At 31.7% G+C, this 13,814-nt stretch overlaps 2 protein-coding genes across 2 annotated transcripts in view; one reads left to right on the top strand and one right to left on the bottom strand.

The window, feature by feature from the left end:
- Positions 1-13,814, top strand: part of LOC138936379 (uncharacterized) — a 406,360-nt gene that overhangs the window by 345,003 nt on the left and 47,543 nt on the right. The gene's annotated exons all lie outside the window — the stretch shown is intronic.
- On the bottom strand, positions 70-2,155 carry LOC138936441 (ester hydrolase C11orf54 homolog). Its single transcript, XM_070301863.1, has 6 exons — positions 1,864-2,155; positions 1,694-1,792; positions 1,442-1,614; positions 843-1,104; positions 517-713; positions 70-204 (listed from the first exon to the last, which is right to left on the bottom strand). Exons 1-6 carry the CDS (start codon positions 2,153-2,155, stop codon positions 70-72), a joined length of 1,158 nt encoding a protein of 385 aa, XP_070157964.1.

The raw sequence follows: 13,814 nt of genomic DNA, 5'->3' as shown, positions 1-13,814 counted from the left end.
TTTCTCATAACATATAATGCATTAATAGAACGCATTTGATTTTATATCAAGAATGAAAATTTGTCACTTTTAGAGATATGCTGTTTGCGCTATATTAAAGTAACCAATGTATTCTGTCTCTTCCGCTGTGATATCGTTCTCGAATATGCCGGCTGGTTCATTTTTAGAGAAAATGTGAAATTTATAACGGCTGTCTATTATCATCTGCAGGATATAAAGATTATGCCAATTCATGTTTCGTAATGTATCGGTTATTAAAAATAAAGTATTGACGTTACCAACAATGTTACAATAGTTCGGCTAATGAGCACAAAATTTTGAAATATAATATATCAATTTGCTTAATACATAATAGATATATAACAAAATGCGCATATAAATACAAATTAATTGGAAGAAAGTAAAAGAAAAATTAGAATTTTTGTAATTTTATGATGATCCATTTAAAAATGAGGAATTTAAACGTAATTATATATAGAAAATAATATCTGTTTGTACATTTAAGAAGTAACTTACATTTCCGTCAGGTAGCTGTCCAATAAATTCGTACATAGTATTGCTTAATGCGCCAACAGCTACTATATTCTTACAATCGTATTGATACGACTTTAACCATGTATAAATGTTATGGGGTAGCAAAATTTCTGGATAATCTTCTGGTGTAATGAGGCATTGCGCTTTTCCCCCGTTTATTAAAAACACGCCACCTAAAACTAAAATATTGGATATGAAAAAACATATTTATTTATAGACACATATTATTTTTATAGATCAATTTTATTATTTTTACTCTCTATTCATTTTGTTAATCACGATACGCTCTTGCAAGGGTTATCTCTTACCAATTGCGGATTGACAGTAACGTAACAGAATAGTTTGTATTATTGATACGATGCTGCAAGGGAATTTGCGTCCTTTAGCACGCATTTGGATCACCTTTCCTGGTTTGCCTTCACTGAAGAAAAAATTGCCCAATATAGAGCATATCATTTGATTGGAATCTGTGATCTCTTTCAGTTGTAAATGCCCAATATTATTTTCATAAACGATACGACTGTTATTATTAACATTTTCAGGTGGCAAGACTGTCGCATTCATAGTAAGCTATAATAGAAATCGTTTTCCTATAGAGAGAGAGAGAGAGAGAGAGAGAGAGAGAGAGAGAGAGAGAGAGAGAGAGAGAGAGAGAGAGGGTGAGAGGGAGGAATAGAGAAAGAGAGAGATGTCGATAAGATAAATAAGAGAGTTTTTAAAATTAATGACAAATTAATATAATTAAAATTAAACTTGGACTTAATTTACATAATTAAAATAAAAATTACATTAATACAACGAAAAAATAGTAAGAATAAAACAATAATCTACTTGTACATTCTATTTTTTTTTTTTTTTCGGAAAGCCAATATGTTCTTTTGCGTGTGAAAATATCGATGATACATACAAGACCATTGTAAAGCATAGATGGTTTCGCAGCATAGCCTGTTCCAATAATAAAGGTATCATAACAATATCTTAATAATTCACTTCGAATGTCGTATGTTATGTCTGTCTGCGGATTTGGTAATAAATTATATAACCCACCAACGCGCAAATACGACGCGTTACCAGATAGTCCTGTTAAAATATAACATATTGTCGTATTGTGTATCGCATTTCACGGAAGATCACGAATGTTTGTCATTATATCTCTTACCAACTGCGGCGAGATCGTACGGCGGTCTGGTTAGACAGGGGCAGCTAACCACCCTGATTTCGAATTCGTTGAAAAGCGCGTGCAATCCGACGTACAAAACTATATCATAAAGTAATGATGCTTGTAAAGTATTACTTATTTCAATTAAGTAATGAATGTCATATACGTACCATTTTTTATGTGTACGAGGGTAAACGGAAATAATCTATATCCAATGAATAATCCTGGTTCATTAATATCTCTTTGACGATCAAAGGCTTTAAACTCGTTATCGTTTGGTAAAAAATAATTAGCATTTTCATCCGCGAAATAATCGATTCTTCTAAAGACATTATCGTCTGGTATAACGTTTTCATCTTCGAGATCATTATTTCCTCCAAAGGCATTACCCTCCAGTCTAATATCATCTTCATTTTCGGGAGGATTATTTCCTACAGGGACAGGATGCGGATGATGTGCCATAATGTGCTTCTATTTGAAATATAAACGCGATGTTACTAAGAAACTATAAAACGTAAAAATTATTAGATTAGCGGATTAAATATAAAATAAAACATCTAACAGAGTGCACACATATCATACGCATATTGTATACATATCTCTAATTTTTAAAGATGAGAAAATGTTATATTAATATAAAATATTATATTGTAACATATATTAAGAACAAGATCGTATGATTTGAACAGAGAAATCTGGTGATAAGAAAAAAAGCTTGTTTATTAGATTAGCTAAATTACTATTTTTTTTTTATTTTGAGATTATTTTTGTTTTTAAAAAGGAATATATTATTATATTAATGGATTGCTTGCATTATATGGAATATATGTTAAGATAAAATTGTTAAATAATCGATAATTAATAAAATATTTTATAATCACATATCGCGAATACGCATGCAAATGCGAGCAAACGCAAAATATACTTTGAAATATTTATATCTGTATGTACAATATAGTTTAGACTTACATCAGATAATTTATGGCGTATTGTTCGAGTTATTAATTAGTATTACCATCAAAAGTACGTTTCCTCTTTTGTAGATCGTAAATATGAATATCCACGCGGAGCGTTTCGTCAAGAACTATTCTTTTAAATGTAACAGAAACGAGAAGAGGATAAACCAAATATAAGATTAGCGGTCACGAGACAATGATAACAAACCAATGTGAATTAATGAGATTGTAAATAAGCTTTGAATTTACCAACAAACTTGAAAGTACAAATTCTTATAATTTATTCTTCAAGGATGATTTGTAAAAGAAATTACATTCGTAAAAATTTGCAAGATTGGAATTTAGCTTCAAATTAAAATGTTCTCGCAAAATTTAAAATTGTTTATTATCGTGAAGTCACAATATTTTCTAATTTGTTAAAACTTTACGCATGTATAATATTTGCGTAATATGTATATTATATATATTACACAAATTTTATGTTACATTATATATTTTTTCTTTGTTTTTTTCTGTTTAATTCTGTAAATATTTACAGTATATAAGTCTACAAGTAGGTGCAAAAACTTCTAGGTTTTAATTTAAATATCGTAATATATATTCGAGAACTGGAGGTTCTCGAATAATTCATGTTGCGGAACTTACGTTGAAAAAAATATTGTAATAATAATATCTCGTTTATAGAATTATATAGAACGTATTTATTTTGTATTTTTACAAATATTTGTCCAAGTCCCAATTTATAAATAATTTTTGTTAAATAATTAAAAGTATGTAGAAACTACGGAATATATTCAGATATGTATATTGAAATATTTAACGGTACAATAATAAATAATATAACGAAGAGAAAATTTAAAAAAAAAAAAATTTTTAATGTTACATAATATTAGTTTATTTTACTTACAATAAGTCCTGCATATATATATATTCTTATATATGTACTTTTTTGTTTCTAGTATTTTTAATGATATATGTCTCTGCGCGCACGCACATCTTTATTAATTAATTTTACAGAAAAAGACGAAGACTCCTCCTCGTTCACACTGACATTTACTGAAATAAAATTAATCGTTGTTGCACTCTTTTCTTTTTCTCCTTTAATTAATAATATCAAATGCAAAATAATATCAAATGTTTCTAAACATTTTCTATTAGAAAGTAATTCACTTATTAAAAATGTATATTACAAGCTATATTCTATAATACAATAGTGTAGCGTATTTTTTTAAATAATGTTACGTCACATAATTTTAATTTTTAAAAAATAAACATATTAAGATATTTACATATAGATATAGGTAAAATATAGATCTTTGATTAATTTAATTATATTATATGTATGCATAGAGAGAGAGAGAGAGAGAGGTGAATAAAAATAAATAGAATTATAGTGAATTATTGCTTATTAAAATAAAAAAGAATATTTTCATTAAAGTAAAAGTGTCTACTAAAATCGTTATTATCTTACCTATCACCATCTTATGGCCCCCTTGAAGCCACACAACTTTTGTTTGAAACATTTTTCGATTTAACGCAGTGTTTCTGAGATATTTGAGTGGGTAGTTTAAAATGGGACACCCTGTATACAGGGAAGAGAAAATATACATGAGATATATTTTTAAAGCCAGTTGTTATTGTATATTACGGGGACGTCATGTGTATTAAATTCAAAAAGCGTATGTTGACGTGTATTTTTTTTCTTCTTTTTTTGATGAAGCTTTAACTTTATTCTCTCGTGTTTTTACGCCGTCTTGCGCTGACCTTCTAACCGACTCGACGTCATAAAACATGCATATCCGAGAAGAGTCCGCTTATTGCGTTTTTCCGAAAAATAGCGCAGTTCTCCATTATTATAATTCGTCTGCCGACGACGCACGTCAACCACCGCGATGTTCGCGCGGCGAGTTATGAAATATCGTGGAAAGTCGGGGAAATGCGCGGAATAGTAGGTCAGCATTTACTATGCTGCAGGAATCTGTGCGATGATGAAAGTGCGAGAGAGAGAAAGAGAGAGAGAGAGAGAGAGAGAAAATTCACCGTCGAAATTTTGGCGCCGAGCGAGTACAAGTTTTACTCGCTGTCGACGCGAAGAGAAACGTTCCTATTTTTTATCAGTGTTATGAATTATTATCTTATCGCAGGCGCATCGAACGTGGTTCCGCTCTTTTCTTTTCTCTCTCTCTCTCTCTCTCTCTCTGCGATTCTTCACTTCGATGAGCCGGAAATTGGAGAAGAGTCCGTAGGTGACAAAATTGAAATTAAAATCGCGCACGACGCGATGGCATCTCCAGCTCCGTTTTCGATCGATCGCTTTTCGAGCTTGCCGACTCAATGCCGTCTCGAAACTCTTGTCATTCGCGATGATGAAGCCTATAATGATAACGCGCTTGGTGACTCTATAAACAGCAACATGCAGCCTTCATGTAATCGCACTGCGTTAATAGCACTGATCCGTACAAGATATTTATGGAAATCGATAAATAGCGAAATTTTTTTGCAAACTTTTAAGATAAAATTGCTGGTCTAACCAGCGGTTTATTTCTTTTAAAGAGAGATAAAAAAAAGAAAGAGAAAGAAATATTTTACATAAAGAACAGATTGAAATAAGATCCCTAAGAAAGAAAAAAGAAACGATGTTAACTTTTAAAATTAATTATTCAATTATTCAAAAAAAAAATTTAAATTTTAGACTCGCTTTTAAAAAAAAATGATGTAATACGAAATAGAGAAAAGTTCACTTTATCATATAATAATAAAAATAATACAATATATAATAATAATAATGATAATAGTAATAATATTAATCGCCTTCCAACTATGAATAATAAAAAAATTTATATTCTTTTAAGAGAAGTGACTCCCATCAGTTACTTCTTATCTATGCAGAATATATATTATATATATATATATATATATATATTAGGTGTACAACTTTGCTTCCGCCGTTTTCCTATATATGGCTTTAGCGGTAAGTAGTGGTCGAAATAAATAGATCATAGACGTCATGCGATAAACTTGGGCATCTGTCAACATAACCCCATAGAAACATTAGTCGATTTGTGTCTGCGTCATAAAGTTATTCTCGATTGAAAATGTCAGTTTACGAGCCAAATTCTCGTCATTTGCGGGAGGTTTTAATTTTCTGCTTCAATATGAAGAAATCTGCGGCTGAGGCTCATCGAATGCTCTCAAATACTTATGGTGAGAAGCCGCTATTAGTGAAAGAACGTGTCGTGAGTGGTTTCAACGCTTCAAGAACGGTGATTCTGACGTCGAAGACCGGCATAGCGGTGGAAGAGAGAAGGTTTTCGAAGATGCAGAGTTGGAGGCATTACTTAATGAAGACTCGAGTCAAAGTCAAAAAGAATTGGCACGATCATTGGGAGTGACTCAACAAGCAATTTCAAAACGAATCATAAATGTATAACCAGTTTTTTACAATAAAGCCTCGAATTTCGGGAAAGAAACGGCGGAAGCAAAGTTGTACACCTAATAAATAAATAAAGAATAGAGATAAATAAACGAAAATATAACCATTATAATCCAACGCTTTTATCTTGATGATTATTTAATAAGCGGAAGAAAGTTTTATAAAATTCTTTTAATTTCAAGCGCACTTTTTGTATATCTCGCTATGGCTATTTTCGTTGTACTGACGGATGAGACGCCATGTGTGTCCACTCAATGTTTTTCTGTCAAAATGATGGAGCGGACATAGGCAAACGATTGGAGGGATTTAAGAGAAATGGTATACTTCTTCAGCTATCGAGCGCAATTTATATTAAAGATCTGTTTGTATCGTTATCCGCGATTAATTCTTGCAAATAATCTATTCTGGATATAGAATCCGAATTCTGAAAATCCCTTAAATCACGCGAGTAATTTCGAAACGGGTAACACTTTGAGATAAAAATCGAATAGATCTTCTTTCCAAGTATCTCACAATCGGCGTGACAGTGGATGCGTGGCATTGTTCCTTTTTTGTTGCATACGTTGAGAGATCTGTCAACTTTAAATTAAACCGAAGTTCAATCGTGTATTCGCGCTTTCGAAAACTTGGGGAGTCTTGTTTCAAGATTCTTCTTAGGTTTTTCGCGCGTATTTCACATCGAAATTCGGTGGTGCATATTCCCTTTGTACATAAATAGTCGATTTGATCGGTTGAAATTTTAAGCGCATCGATGAGATAGCTCGAGTTACGTAGCAGAAAAGAGAGATCAGAATCTCGCGCAGATATATGACGGCACGTTAACGAGGTGTGCGTTTTCTTTCGATGTTCGCGAAGAACGGGCGCGACTTACCTTATAGCAAAAGAGGAAAGAAGAGAATCATATTTTATATCGCTATCGACTTTCTTCCTCGATAACTGCCATCTGACTCTGCGTTTCTCCTCCTTGTCAGATCGACGAGGGAAAACGAGGAGCGTTGACACCGAGCTCTGAGATAAGAGATGGAAGGAGAGAAAAAGAGAGAGAGAGAGAGAGAGAGAGAATGGATAAAGCGATTCAGGAAATATCGAAAGGGAGGATATACGATGAGAATTAACTCGAGGTCGCGCGAGGACGCTCTTCCTCTTTACCCTCTATAAGGGAACGGTGCGCGATCATACATAGCAGTCACGTCGTGATGCGAGTGTGAGCCTTTGATTGTTTTTCGATATCACGGCTAACCGGCTTCGGCTCCTGGTTATCGGCGGTCAGAGTGAAAAATAACGAGCGTGCCAATTAACTGATATCCGATGATGTATCCGTTTCAGTTCCCCTCGCTTGCCTCTTTAAATTTTATCTACGCACCTTTATTGCGCCGACAAATGTAAAATAATTAACATTTATTAAAACAATAATATTATATAAATATATAATAATATAATTTATTATATTATATATATAAAAATATATAATAAATAATATATTTATATATAGACTTTTTTGTATTAATATTTTATTTTTAATATCATATTTGTAAAGATTTGTGTTAGGTAGTTACATTTTTTACATATATTCTCAGTTTTTGCAATCTTATATAACATTGTTAATATATTATTATGTCCCTCTCTCTGTACATATTACAAATAGCAGTTGAATCATCGTTATGGCTTATTATATTTCTTTATGTTTTCAAAATTTCAAATCTACAAATATATGTATAAGAATTGGATAAAATAGAGAGTCTCTTCTCTCTTTTCCGAGTTGAAAGACTATCTCCTCTTAACGTTCGCACTTTTGCACACTCCGCAGACTTAGGTTCTTAGCCTAATCCAAGTAGTAGTACGTTGATCTCGTAAACAGAGCTCAGTATAGCTGTGCGAATTTGCATTTCAAGCCGCAAGTTTTCTACCTCTTTTCTTTCTTCTCTTTTTCTTTTTGATACCCCAACTTGATGAAATAAACCACTCGATATATATATGTAGTCCCTTGCGTACCGAATCCTTACTTATGAATTCGTAGCACGCACACCGGCCGCAATAGAGGAAGAGAAGCAATTTGCTATGGAACCACGTCTGCAAAGTGACACGTATTAATTAACAAATAGGTAGATTTATTTTGCATCGAATACACATATTTCTCCGTTTACACATTATATCTTGTAGAAAATCCAAAATCCTTAATCGAGAAAACGTTATTCGATTAAGCCAAAAATCTCGGTTGAGTAAATCTTGTTCATCAGCTAAAACTTAACGATTTGCATGAAATATATTTTATCAAATTTAAATATTTTTAATGTATTATTCCTTAAAAATAATTTTTAGAGCTATTTTGCTAGGAATGTCAGAAAAAAAACCTTCTACTTTTTTCTTTTCAAAAATTTTTGTTATATATTTATATATTTTTTAATTAATAAATATAAGCTTTAAGAATAATATTTATTTATTTATAATATGTAAACAACAGTTTACTCAAACAATTCTGTTGTAATTTTGAAGAATTATAAAATTGTAAATAAAAGAAGCATTGCAAAAGTATTATTAAATAATTAAGTTTTATATTGTTTTTAAATCAGAGATAATATTCTCAGATTCGCATTATCACAGTTTTACGAATTATTTTATTGTATGCGTTTCGTGGGTAAGATAAGATTCGCATCATTATGCTAAATTCTTAAATGCGAGAGTCATTAGTAAGATCGTATCTTAAGTAGCTGCCCTTAAAGCTGTATTTTGAATACGATCGTCCTTAATGACTGAAAATATCAGCGTGTTTATATATACAAGAATTATACTTTTTCTCGCTAATTAAATTAAGTCTTCCTCGTAAAGAAGGTAATACAAATGCAAAATAGATTAATCGCATATATGTATATCTATAATTTTTATGTAGAATATGATTTAAAAAAGCTATATTATAAAACTGTGTGTACGTGTGCGTAAGTGAATTTGTTAAGGGTATATAATTTGAAAAAATAAATATAATATACTACTTTCTTTTATTGAAATATTTATCAAAAATAATTCTCTACAATTTATTTTAAACAAAGAAAAGATAATAATAGTTTAAATAATTTAGTATAAATAAATCTTGCGGGATTTTTATATAATAATATATATATATATATATATATATATATATATATATATATATATATTATTTGATATAATATATTTCAAATATAATTTTTTTAAATAAATAGAGAGATAAATGGCACATAACAATGTACAATGTATATTTTAAGACTGATCGGCAAGATTATTATATTACTCGGTAAAAGATGCTGAAGCTAATAAAATATCAAAAACCCCCGAGCTATATTGTTAGATACATACAATACATTTAATTTTGGATATATTTAATTTGAATTGTCATAGATACGACCACCTGTTGCACACGCCAAATGTATATCTGTATTGTATGCGCTAACTACGCACTATTTTCACATGCTCTCTTATCTTAATTTGAATAATCTTTGTTCGTGGTTTTAAGCGCGACAGATATGACTCATTAAGTTGATATAATACAATAGATTTTTAATTAGCGCACTTATCTATAAACATTTATTTATAAATATTATTTCTTAAAATAGAAAATATCTAAATTGCATAATACTATTAGTTTATATTTATATTATCATGATAGATTATTACTATAAGAGAATAATATTATAGAAAAAGTTTTCGCACGCGCGTATATTATTGTACTAATAATATAGATATTTAAAAGAGATATTAAAATATAACCGTTACACATATATAAAAATTTACTCGTTTAATAAAAACTCTCTTGTTGCATAACAGATGACTTCGTATTTAAACTTATGTTTGATTGTGCTATCCAACAAGTAAGAAAGGCCCTTTTGTATATTTAGGGACGTATTGTGACTTGAGACATAATTATTTTTTTAATGAAAATAAGAATTTTAAAATTTATAGCTCGATCAAACCGTACCTTGAGACATAATTATTTTTAATATAATTATTTTTTAAATGAAAACGAGAATTTTAATATTTTTAGCTCGATCAAACCGTTTTAGTTATTAGTTTTTAATCTGCGTAATTATATACTGTACAATTGTTTAATTTTTATTTAGAAGAAAGAAAGAGAGAGAGAGAGAGAGAGAGAGAGAGAGAGAGAGAGAGAGAGAGAAGAGTTCGTTTCTCTGTGTTTTCTTTGTAAATATTTTGTGTTAATACAGTTTTTTTAAATTTCAACAAAAGTCTTTATAATCTTTAATATCCTACAAACAGTTTGTGAAAGTAAAGAAATAATTGAAAATTGAAGGCCAATATTATTTTAAAAACTTGCGAATTTTTAATATAAATCATCCCTATTCATGAATGTGTGTGTATATACGCGTGTATATATAACATAACATTTTAAATAAAAAGAAAGCAATCAAAAAAGAATTTTTTAAATTACAATAAAAAAGTGTTTGTAATTACCACAAATTTCTATTCGCGATTATTTTTAATATCAATGTAAAAGCCATCCACTTTGTAGTTATGCTTTTTCCTCGGTTAAGTAATATTATAAATCATAGAAACGCCGCCAATTGAGAAATGTAGTTACGTCATGGAGTTGGAGTCTTTTGAATATAATTACCTTGCAAAAAATGCAAAAAATTTTGTTTTGCTCTTAATATTTCCACAAAATAATACTTGTCAGTTGAGAAAAATAATTATTAACGAATCTCTCTCTATGTTTCATGTTTTTCTTTAACTGTCAAAGAAATGACGATGTCTAATATTTCATTGTTACATATTTCGTTGTTATTATACATAATTTATTTAATATTATAATTATTTTATTAATATCCTGCCATAAAATTAAGATTTTGTTATATTTAAAACTTTTTACGAAAAAGAATAAATTAACTCTCAATTTTCTTTTAAGATTATTTTATTCAGGCCAAGATAGCAATTTCGTGTATTAATAATAGTAAAATACAATATATGAAAAGAATTTATTTCCTACATAAACTTCTCTACATAAAGTTAATGTAAATACAGTGTATACTATTGTATATAAGTGCAACTTAATGCTTCAATATATGAATATATGTGCTTGATGTAATATAAAATAATATACGTATAACGATATATATTTCGCGGAAACTTTATGATATTCTCTTGGATCATCTTATATATCATAAAAAAATAGAATCTTTGAGCTTTATTATATTGTGCTATAAGTATTTATGGAAGTGATGTATTATATATCAATGTTAAAAAAGATTTTTCAATTTTTCACTGTCTCACTTTCTAAAAAAGGTATGAAACCTCGAACTCAAATATATCGAAGCGTGGAGGCCTCTTTTCCGCGATGTTGATTGGCTGTCTCGCTTGTGCGCTGCGACTTGCTTCATTCGTATTATTTACAACTGTCAAATCATGCGAATTTTGACAGTTTGACAATTTGTGAAAAAAAAAAGTTAAAGTTAAGAAAGAAAAGTTAAAAAAATGGGAAAATGTCCATAAATAAAAGCGCGCGCGCCTATGTTTTGTTCTAGTATTTGTAAAAATATAAAAAAATAACCGTGATTTCAGAGGTTTTTGGGCGCTAACTTTTTAAGGTAGTATTTTTCAACCTATGTTTGTGAGGAAACTCTTTGTTCGAAATTAAATTATTTTTCAGCAGCGGGCGCCTGTGTTGCTCCAGTGTCGATAAAAAGTGGAAGAAACGTATGCGAGGAGAATTTAACAGGCTGACCCTTCCGTTTTTTGTTCTTCGAGATATTTGTTTCTCGGAACGAATTGTTCGGTTACAATGCGCTCGTTTTTCTTTGATAAGTTATTTCCAATTTATAACCATTTAGAACACAAAAGCAACGGCGTATTCCTGATATATGTATACGCGTGTATTCCGGTATACCCTATATAGATATGGGGAAAAAAGCACGACTACAGAGATGCGATCTGAAAAGAAAAATCACCGATTGCCTTCGGTCCCTTCGAGTTTTAATCTGCGCTTAAGGGGAGAAAGAGAAAGACCATCCCAAATACTTTACCGCTTTTCTATGAGAATTCATTCCGCGTCGGTTTGCTGACAGCGCGATTATTTTTCTTGGGAGGAATTCAATTATTCCTTTTATCCGCGTAATCCCTTTAAAGTTTTTGAAAAACAGAGAAAGACAGACAATATTTCAGCGCACAGAGGATTGATCGGCAAATTAGGAACGTCACCGCAAGATGTAATCGCAATAGAATAATTGCACAAATGAGCAAAAAATGAGCATTAATCGAGATGTGTGCTTGTACTTATTTCTCTCCTTCTTCGTATAATTATATATTGATAAAATAACAGTAATATAATTAGTTACATAATATTTTCAACCTCACCTATCATTTCATATGAATTTTGTCGATTCTGGCATATTTTTTTGTATAAAGAATTAACAGCGTTTGAAAATTCAACTGTCAATTTAAATATTCGTAGGGCAAGTATTCATGTAGTATACGAAAATTGAAATACCCGAATTTTTTTTTTTTTTTATTGGAGAACGCGCTCTCTCAAAATTTCATCGAGTTACAGCTAAAACGTTTAAATTGCCGCAATATCGGAGAGTAAGCGCAATTTCTTGAATATATCTTTCTTGCCGTCGCGCGTTTCCTTTTTTTCGATGCGAAAGACCAGATACATCGTTTCTTTTCCTTCTTTTCACGCCTCTCGCGCAAAGATGCCCGTAAAAAGAAGCTCGAGCGAGACGTAAGTCTCCTCAGATTTTTCTCGGTAGTCTCGGAGCTTACCCGGGAATCCATTTTCCGTGATGGAGGAAGATGGTAACCGCGCACTCAACGGACGAGCATCTCGTTCGGATGCTCGTATAAATGCGGAGAGTACCCGATATATACGCGTGGACGCATTTAACGCGGCGGAATCGGTCGGCCAATAATGGAATTTGCATCGGCTTGATATAGTTGAGGGGGAGAGAAGGGGGGTGTTGGCGAACAAGGAGAGGGATTGAAGGGAGGGAAGCAGAGAAGAAGGGAGGATAAAATGCCGTTGCACACCATAACGCTGTAATCTGGCATCGCGATAGACCCGGGGCTACCGGTCCATGCTGTGTTCGCGCTGGAAGCGCGGATATTTGGATGAATCGATATCCCTACGATTCTCTCGGATTTTCCTCCCTCTCGCATTTCCTCTGGCTCACTATGATAGCTCTTTCTCTTTCTCTCCGTCTCCCTCTCTCGCATCCAGCTGCCTCGGTCCGCCGATAATCTCACCCTACTCCCCCCTTCCTCCCGCTTTGTCAGCGAGTCCCCTTTTTAGCGGTAACGGCCAGACTGTTGGAGCCTGGGCGCCGGTTAGTCTAGCCAAATAAAAGTTGAGAGTCGTCTGGCATCCGCCGAATACGAGCAGACGATACCTCGCCAGTCTGGGGATGCTAACTTTCTTCCTCCTAATTTGGGGATGCTAACCTTGTGTTATTATAGCATCAACATCTCGCTCTCGAACTTTTGGCGTTTGCCTAATATAATGGTACACATATATATATATTTTTGGTAGCCATGGAACGAAGATGAAAAACAGGAAAAATCGAAAGTATTAATCGAAACGTGATACCGAAACATTAAAGGATAGGTTAAAGTAGGATATAGAAGGAAAGGGTGAAGTGAAAGAAATTGATACATCTGGGCATATATACAGAATATACACACGTGTTTAACAATTGAGAATTTTAAGATCGATAATTTATAATCCTATAATATAAGACTTTTTATATGTCAC

The sequence above is a fragment of the Polyergus mexicanus genome, unplaced genomic scaffold (genome assembly GCF_030449975.1).
Source record: "Polyergus mexicanus isolate NDT 795.1 unplaced genomic scaffold, iyPolMexi1.0 SCAF_9, whole genome shotgun sequence".
NCBI lineage: Eukaryota > Metazoa > Arthropoda > Insecta > Hymenoptera > Formicidae > Polyergus > Polyergus mexicanus.
Note: the sequence above shows the minus strand (reverse complement) of the source record. Positions and strands in the feature narration are given on the sequence as shown.